This window comes from Rattus rattus, chromosome 6, assembly GCF_011064425.1.
Source record: "Rattus rattus isolate New Zealand chromosome 6, Rrattus_CSIRO_v1, whole genome shotgun sequence".
Taxonomy (NCBI): domain Eukaryota; kingdom Metazoa; phylum Chordata; class Mammalia; order Rodentia; family Muridae; genus Rattus; species Rattus rattus.
Window position 1 is genome coordinate 32895108 of NC_046159.1, and position 9550 is coordinate 32904657.

At 47.7% G+C, this 9550-nt stretch overlaps 1 protein-coding gene across 1 annotated transcript in view; it reads right to left on the bottom strand.

Annotated features, from left to right (window-relative positions):
* Irak2 (interleukin 1 receptor associated kinase 2) overlaps positions 1-3490 on the bottom strand; it is a 57129-nt gene extending 53639 nt beyond the window's left edge. Inside the window, exon 1 of the mRNA XM_032905912.1 lies at positions 3346-3490. Coding sequence (XP_032761803.1) covers positions 3346-3439 — 94 coding nt within the window. The 5' untranslated portion in view covers positions 3440-3490. The remainder of the gene's footprint in view (positions 1-3345) is intronic.
* Between the last annotated feature and the right edge of the window lie 6060 nt (positions 3491-9550).

Sequence of the window (9550 nt, forward strand, 5' to 3'; positions counted from 1 at the left end):
CTTTTTTGGCTTTTGAAGCAGGCTCTCAAGTAGCCCAGGCTGGAGTGGAATTCGATCCTGATTTTCCTACCTCTGCTTCCTAAATTCGGGAATTACACATCTGTGTAACAGGCTTTTTCTTACCCACCAACTTCTCCCTCCCTCCTTCCCTCCCTCCCTCCCTCCTTCTTCCCTCCCTCCTGTGTTATTTCATTCCAGTAGCCGAACCCAGAGCTTTAGGCACTGTAAGCACACACTCTACCACTGAGCCACACTTCAGCCTCATAAATTTCTTTTTTTTTCTTTCTTTCTGGAATCCTCTCTGTAAACCAGGCTGGCCTCAAACTCACACATCAGCCTGCCTGTGCCTCCTGAGTGCTGGGATTAAAGTTGTGTGTGCTGCCAGCACCACTACCACCACCTGGTCCATAAAATTTTTTAACAATGCTTTTTTCCCCCCAAAGTCAAAAATGTGCCTCTAACATTAATATTCTAGGAACAGAAGGTGTCCTGTTATGTGTCATTCAGGGCTTGGCTGAAATGAAAAAAAAAATAATTAAAGACCACTGCCCCTGCCTACACACACATAGCTGGCCAGGAAAGAATCCAAGTCAGTCTAGATCACCCAAGGGATGGGACACAGAGTTCCCTGGACAATCTGGGCACCCTGAACTAGGACAGAGCCTGCAAGGAGGGGACAGGAAGGCTGAGGGCACAACAGAGAGCCATTTCCCTTTATCTTAGATGTCACCGTCCCAGCCCACTACAAAGAGTGAAAATGCTTTCAAGAGAAAAAGAGTTCATTACCAGGTGTATACAATCCCTGCTTCAGAGGAGCTGAGGCAGGAGGACCACCAGTTTGAGCTATACAATAGAAAGCTGGGAGGAAAAAAAAATGCCTATCAAGGTGAAATACCCTAGGCTGTATTTTAAGAGGAGAAAAGGCAGGCTGTCGGTCGAGTATAACTGGTGTACAGAAATGACAAGATGGTCGAAACACGAAGTGTCTACACTTAAGTGCCTTTAGGAAAGAGACCAGAAGGCACGGACCTGAGCACTGCGGGGCTGCAGGGTCAGAAGCAAGCAAACATGAGCAGGAACGGCTGTTACAGACGCCTCACAGAAGCTAAGAATGCTCGTCCCTGTGGAGAACCGGGGGCTCGTCTTTCTGCTCTTGACTTCTACCGGACTTTTCTTTGCACATCAACGCCCTTTCTTCCTGGGTCCCTGAACCCAGCCACTGCTGAGTCTTGGGGGCAGCCGCGCTTCGTGCTGAGGGGCTGCCACCACATCTACCGAGATGTGACAAGTAGAGATGTCTCTGCCATTGCCACCTAAAGAAAAGATTCCCAGGTTGAGGACCACGACCTTAAAATACTTATTTTTCCCTTTCTTGTTTTCTTTTCATTCGCAGGGCTCTGGGTGGAACCTAGGAACACGCGTTAGTTGCGTGCTTTACCACGGAGGAGCGCCCTACTCCTCACACATGTGACACATATTCAAACTGCAGGACAACACAGGCGTGCCCACTCTCCTTAGTAAGTGCTATACATGGCTCATGTCACAAGGCAACTGTGTGGAGTGGGTTCTCTCCTTCAGGGATGGAACTCAGGCCCACGGGCTTGATACTGATTTCGCCCATTGAGCAATCTCACCAGCCTCCAGTATCATAAACATCTTAATTACAAAATATTTTACTGAAGTCAGGCATGGTGACACATAATCCCAGCACTTGAGAGGTGTCAGTAGGAAGACCAAAAATTCAAGGTCAATCTTAGCTAGGTAATGAGGTCTAGGCCAGGCTGGACTACATGAGATCCTGTATTTTAAAAAAAACACAATAACAATGGAACATACGTTAATATAAATTACTTCGTTTAAGAAATTATACAGCTTAAGGGGTTGGGGATTTGGCTCAGTGGTAGAGCGCTTGCCTAGCAAGCGCAAGGCCCTGGGTTCGATCCCCAGCTCTGAAAAAAAAAGAATAGAAAAAAAAAAGAAATTATACAGCTCACTGGCAAAATGCTTGCCTGCCGGGCACAAGGCCTTGGGCTCAATTGAAAACACAACAAAAACATAAGATAAAATTTATAAACACACACAAATCATTGCTGGGCAGTGGTGGCGTACACCTTTAGTCCCAGCTCTTGGGAGGCAGGGGCAGGTGGATCTCTGAGTTCTAGGTCAGCCAGGTCTACAGAGTGAGTTCCAGGACAGCCAGGGCTGCACAGAGAAACGCTGTATTGAAAAAAAAAAAAAAACAAAAACAAAAAGGAAATTAAGTGACAGCAGTTGCACTGTCTTCAACCACATAACTAGGAATAACCACTGTTACTATGTCCTTTTGACCTACAGGACTGGATGTTGCTCACATGGGATATGGTTCTTTACTAGGTTCCATCCCCAGCACTACATAGACCGAGCCTGTAATCCCAGTGTTCCAAAGTGGAAGCAGGAGGGTCAGAAGTTCGAGGGTATCCAAGGCAAACCTGGGCTACATGAGTCCCTTACCCCTCCCACCCCAAATACTAAGGTTCAAATCTATAATTCCACACTTAAGAGACTGAGACAGGATGGATAAGTTCCAAGACAACTGGGGCTAAATTAAAAACAAAAACAAAAACAGGTAACAGGTCTCAAAAGACAAAAAAAAAACAAACAAAAAAAAACAAAAACAAAACATTGCCTGGGATATGGTTCAGTGGTAGGTGATTTCCTAACAGGCACAAGGCTCTAGAATCAAAGTTCCCTCACTGTAGAAAATAAATGATTAGCCAGGAATGGTGGCCCACACCTTTAATTTCAGTATCTGGGAGGGAGAAGCAGGTAGATCTCTGTGAGTTCCAGGACAGCCTGGTCTACAAAGCAAGTGCCAGGGCTACATAATGTGACCCGGTCTCAAAATAAGAATGGAAAATATGCCACAGAATGACGACACTAAGGCGGGGAGGGTACGTTCTTGACACTATTTTATTCTTATAATTGTATAAAATTCTTACACTTGTCACCTGCAGTTTACAGATTAAGCCAAATTTCAGGGAAGTTAGGAGAGTGGCCCGGGACACCACAGGCTGCAAAGTGATGAGGTTATAACCCAGCCCCCGGCAAAAGAGCAACTGGGCAGACAGCAGGTCCATAGACTCTACAGCTCCACAATCAAAACAAAGACAAGAAAAACTCACCTAGCTGCTACAGGGGGAATCGACCAGCCTAGGCTAAGAGCAAGTTCATAGGCAGCTCCAGGTCGGTCTGCAAACTAAAGCAAAGCAGCAGCATTCTAAACAGGCATTCCCCCGGCCTCAGGTAACACGAGTAGGCGCGGATCTATCTCGGGTCCTGGCTGAGAGTAAGTGGCGTCAAACTCACCGAACTGCATCCAGTCCCACTCACTGAGCGTGTCGATATTGCGGCACAGGTCGTCCAGTACCCAGGACGGCAGCTGGTAGATGTAGCAAGCCATGGCGAGACTGCGCGGCGACTGAGCCGGTGGCGGAGGGCCGTGGCTTCCCTAGCAAAGGGCGGCGCTGCCCGGGGCCGTACTGGGTAAGCGAGCGAGCGCCCCCGAGCGGCCTAGCGCGGTAGCACGCTCCACCCAAGCCATGGCTGAGAGCAGAGAAGCCAATGCCTCCTAGTGGCATTCAGTAGCACGAGCTAGTACCAGGAGTGGATCAAGGTCCTGGGAAAGTCACTGTACAACCCAGAGTTCCAAGGCACTCCCTGCGGCTGGCTAACGCGACCTCCACGGCCACCTGGAATACACTCATCTAACAGGTGCTGGTGAGACTTAAGCAGAGAAAACCCAGAGATGTTGCCTTCATTGTGGGGAGAATGAGAGAATTAAACAATGTGCTGAACAATTTAGATTGCGCCGGGCATGTTACACACCGGTCACCTCAGCTCTCAGTTGTCTGAGGCTGAAGGACTGTCACATGTTCGAAGCCAGTCTGGTTACACACACTGAGTTCCAAGGCAGGCCAACCAGACTACAAAGTGAGACTTTCTCAATTAAATTAATTAAAAAGTAGACTGTGCAGTTGGTGGTGAACACACTTAATCCCAGCGCTCAGGAGGCAGAGGCAGGTGAATCTCTGAGTTGGAGGCCAGCCTGGCTTACAGAATGAGTTCCAGGACAGCCAGGGCGTACACAGAGAAACCTATGTCAAAAAACCAAAAATAGAATAATAACAAATAATAATACATAGTTTTCATGTCGATAAAAGGTTTGTATTTGGGGAGATGGGGCTGGAGAACTGCCTCGGTGGTTAAGAGTCCGTACTAGTTTTGAAAAAGCAGTTCCTAGCACCAACATAGCAGCTCACAATAATCCCAGTTCCAAGAGATTGGATAGCTCTGACATCCTTGGGGGCCAGACATACATGCAGTCAAAACACTTGTGCACACAAGATAAAATGTAAAACTTGAAGTTCATTTTAGCCGTTGGTGGCTATCTTGAGAAAAACAAAAATAAAAAGCTCATTTTAAAATGTATTTTCTGTGTAGCTCTGGCTGTCCTGGTTCTCACTCTGTAGACCAGGCTGACCTCAGACTCACAGAGATCCACTTGTCTCTGCCTCCCGATTGCTGTGATGAAAGGCGTGTGCCACCATTCCAATCTTTAGGTCATTGTTTTGAACGTTATTTCTCTGCCATGTCTGGATCAAGCCCAGGTTCTTGGAATGCTAGGCAAGTATTTCATTGTTCTGCTTATCTCCTAAGTTCCTGAAACTAGAGTCTGTGGAGTAAATGTAAGCCGGTCTAACATCAGGATGGGTCTTACCCTCCAGGAAGATGATGATCCTCTCCAGTCTGTGAGGCGTGATGCCCATGGATCCTCTTCATAGCTTGCTCAGCACAAGACTTGTTTACTTTCCCAATTCAAGGAAAAGTTTATGAACCAGAAAACATGTAACTTTGGTTCACAGGACCCACAGTTCACCAGTGTTTAAAAAAGCAAAACAAGGGGTTGGGGATTTAGCTCAGTGGTAGAGCGCTTGCCTAGCAAGCGCAAGGCCCTGGGTTCGGTCCCCAGCTCCGGAAAAAAAAAAAAGAAAAACAAGCCAGGCAGTGCTGGGGAATGCCTTTAATCCCAGCACTTGGGAGGCAGAGGCAGGTGGAGCTCTGAGTTCGAGGCCAGCCTGGTCTACAGAGGGAGTTCCAGGTTAGCCAGGACTAGACAGAAAAACATTGTCTACTTAAAACATGTCTATTTAAAGTTGAAAAGAATAAAAAATGGGATTGGCATCCATGTATTGCAGGCCTGGCATGATGGAACACACCAACAGTCCAGGTACCTGGAAGGCTAAGACAGGAGAATTGAAAGTTTGAAGCTGTCTGGGAAACTCAGCAAAATTCTGTCTCAAGCGGAAATAAAATAGGGCTAAGACTGAAGCCCATGTCAAGTTAGCATTTGCCTAGCATGACCAAGACCTTGGGCTAAGACCTAGGAGACACCCACTCATCACACACACACACAAGCACACACACACACACAAATTCTGCGTGACTTCTCTTTTATTGTCCTTTATCAGTGGTGGTCCAGGTAGTTCAGCAGAGAAAGGTACCTGCCACTGAGCCTGGCAAATGGAGGTCAATCCTTGAGGCCCACATAGTGGAAGAAGAGAACGAACTCCCAAAAGTTGTTTGACTCTACGTGTCCTCTGACATTCATAAATGTGTGTGCGAGACAGACAGACAGACAGACACACACACGCACGCACGCACGCACGCACGCACATGCGCACACATAAATAAATAGATAAATGTAATGAAAACATCTTTAAAACCACCTTCAAGAACCAGGGAGATAGCCCAGCAGGTAAAGGTAACTGATGCTTTTTTTTTTTAAAGATTTATTTATTTAATGTGTGTGAGTACACTGTCACTCTTCAAACACACCAGAAGAGGGCATCGGATCCCATTACAGATAGCTGTAAACCACCATGTGGTTGCTGGGATTCGAACTCAGGACCTCTGGAAGAGCAGTCAGTGCTCTTTTTTTTTGTTTGTTTGTTTTTTTCTGGAGCTCAGGATCGAACCCAGGGCCTTGCGCTCGCTAGGCAAGCGCTCTACCACTGAGCTAAATCCCCAACCCCCAGTCAGTGCTCTTAATCACTGAGCCATCTCTCCAGCTGTCTTAGGGTTTTACTGCTGTAAACAGACACTATGACCAAGGCAACTCCTATAAAGAACAACAATAAATTGGGGCTGGCTTATAGGTTGAGGGGTTCAGTCCATTATCATCAAGGTGGGATCATGGCAGCATCCAGGAAGGCATGGTGCAGGAGGAGTTTGAGAGTTCTACATCTTCATCTTGAACTGCTAGTAGAATACTGGCTTCCAGGCAGCTAGGACAAGGGTCTTAAAGCCCACACCCACAGGGACACATGTACTCTAACTGGGCCACACCTAGTCCAACAGGGCCACACCTTCTAATAGTGCTGCTCCCTGGGCAGAGCATAGACAAACCATCCCAGCTGCCATAACTGATGGCTAGCAGTCCATGTCCAAGACCCACATGGTGTAAGAAAACCAACTGCCAAATGTCCTCTGACCTTATGTATACCCTGGCACAGGCATGCATGCCCCACCTCACACGAATGCATACACGCAGAAATAAATAAATGTAACTTTATTTGTTTGCTTGTTTATTATTGAGACACAGTCTTACTGTGTAGCTTTGGCCTGGAACTAATTATGTAGACCAAACTGAGCTTGAAGTCACACAGGTTAAAGACCATGCTCAAGTAAGTAAATGTAATTTTTGAAGGTTTTATTTATTCTATACACACTAACGTTCTGCCTGCACGTATGTCTATGCACTCTCTACTTGCATGTCTGGTACCCATAGAGGTCTGAAGAGAACACTAGAGTCTCTGGAGCTAACGTTTCAAGCAGTTGTGGACAGTTGCAAGCTGCTGTGTGAGTGCTGGACTCAAATCTCAGTCATCCTCAAGAGAATCAGGGTTTGTAAATCACAGAGCCATCTCTCTGGGCCCCAAATAAATGGAGTTTTTTAAAGATATCAGCCACTTTCTATCTGGGCACCCACCATCAGCTACTGACTCCGTGACCAAGGTAAGAGAATCATCTGAATCCAGGAGTCCAAAGTCAAACAATCCACAAGCATCTTCTTTGAGTTATCTTTTTTTTTCTTTTTCTTTTTTTTTCCGGAGCTGGGGACCGAACCCAGGGCCTTGCGGGCCTTGCGCTTCCTAGGCAAGCGCTCTACCACTGAGCTAAATCCCCAACCCCTTTTGAGTTATTTCTGGGGTCTAATGGAGCACACATTGAACTCAAATACTCGGGTGACTAAGATAAGAAAATCACAAGTTCCAGGCCAGCAAGTTCAGAGTTAAAAAGTTAAAAGAATGCCACCCCCTTGCAGGTGAGCTACTGGTGAGGTGTATTCCTTGCCTAACTAACCCTCCCCCAGTTACCATACATGGTCCCCCACGACTTTCCTGGGCCTGAGTTATCTACTCTGGTATTAGTAACAATTTGTGGGGGGCAGCTCCCAGGCCTGTTTTAACTTTTTCTACCTAGAAGTTACCCTCCCCTCCCCTTCCACTTAAGAAGGACAGGCACCTATAAGTTCTAATTTAGAAACTAGTTTCAGGCCTTTGCTTATAATTTGGTGCATTTGCTCAGTCTTTTTTGATAACCACCTTAGACCTTATCTAATCTCTGCTGTGCTGCCTCAGGGTTTCTGTTGTTGATAAATACCAGGACCAAAAGCCACCAGGGCAGGAAAGGGTTTATTTCAGTCCACAGTTCCCCTGGGGGAAGTCAGGGCAGGAACTCAAAACAGGGCAGGAACCTGAAGGTAGGGACGGAAGCAGAAGCCATGGAGGAGTGCCGCTCACTGGTTGTGCTCAGCCTGCTTCACTACAGCAGCTCCTGAGGACCAGCAGCTCCGGCCTGGCACTGTTCACGACGGACCTGGCCTCTCACATCAACCATCAACCAAAATATGCCTGCAGGCAATCCTATGGAGGTTTTTTTCTCTCTCTCAATTAAAATTCCTTCTTTTACCTTTGTGTCAAGTTAACATGAAAACTTGCCAGCATATTTCCCTAATGAACTGTCAGGTGTGTGTGGTAAGGGTCAAGGCAGGGTAGTAGTTGAGGCCAGGAATTCAGGGACAATACTGGAGTTTCAGACAGGCCAGGGACCAGAGCTAGCGTGTGTGAGTGTGCATGTATGGTGTGTGGTGTGTGGTGTGTGTGTGTGTGTGTGTGTTGCTAGGAATCAAACCCAGGGCCTCTGACACAAGTGCTCCCCCACTGAGACACACATGTCTCTCTACTGCACTAACCCCAAGCCCAGTGCCCTCTGCCTCAGCTGTGTTAACTACCTTACTTTTTTTTTTTTTTTTGTTTCATAGCTTTTTTGGTTGTTTGTTTGAGACAGGGTTCCTCTGGGTAGCCCTGGCTGGTTTAGAACTTGCTTTGTAGACCAGACAGAATGGTTTGAGCACTGTGAAGGGAGGCAGGGCTGGAGGCTGAGAGGGGAGAGGAACACCCTGATGTGAACAGCCTGCCCTGTCACTTAGCCATGGTGAAATCCCTGCCTATGCTGTCACTGAGACCCATGTCTGTGTCGATGATGTCTGTGGCTCCTGTTACCATCAAAGACCATGTCTGGGCTGGACTGCCACCTGGGACCATGTTGATGTCCAAGGGTTATACAGAGCTGGCCCCACACCTCACTGGCCTCTGCACTCAGGAGAGTGGGCCTAGCATACCTGGGAAGCACAGTAGAGATGGCCCTGGTGGCAGGGGTCAGGAGTGAGCTGGCCCGAGAGGGTAAATGCAGGACAGACGTGGTAGGTGAGATACTACACCCTCCCCCAACTGCAGCACTCTGAAGTGTGGGCCCTGTCCCTCACTTCACAGCATAGTAGAGCTGGTTCTGGTAACATGGGCACAGATGAGCCAGCCCTGAGGGCGTGAAAGTGGGAGAGCTAACCCTGCCCTTGTTGGCTATGGCTTTGGGTGAGCTAGCCCCAGGCAGTGCTGGGAAGCTCACTGTGCTGGTGTGGGTGTGGGAAAGGTGGTGGTGGGCTGACCAACTCAGCCAACATCTAGTCCCAGGTCCAGAGCTTTGAGTTGGCTCACCCCAACATCCGCCCCGTCTATGAAGTGCTAGGGCATCCTGCAGATCCAAGCTGCAGGATCTCCATGACACAAGGTCACAACAGGTTATCCTGGAGGAACCCTCGAGAGGATTCATAGTGCAGCAGAAGCCAGCAACCTCAAACCAGACAAATGACTCACTGCAATGAACATTGGCAAGATGTGTGCACAAGAGTGCTGTGAGACACACTGTGACACACGACAACTCTCACATCAGGATGTTTTTGTTGTTTTCTTTTGAGGGGAAGGTTGAAAGGGTGGAGGGCAGATACGAAGGGACAGGGAGATGGATGGGATTGGGGCGCCTGTGAAAGTCACAATAAAAAGTTAAAAGAGAGACTTATCTGTGTGTATGTCTGTATGTGGGTGTGTGCATAAAACTGCAGGTGACCTTGGAGGCCAGAGGCATTAGATCCCTTGGAGTTAAAGTTATAGAT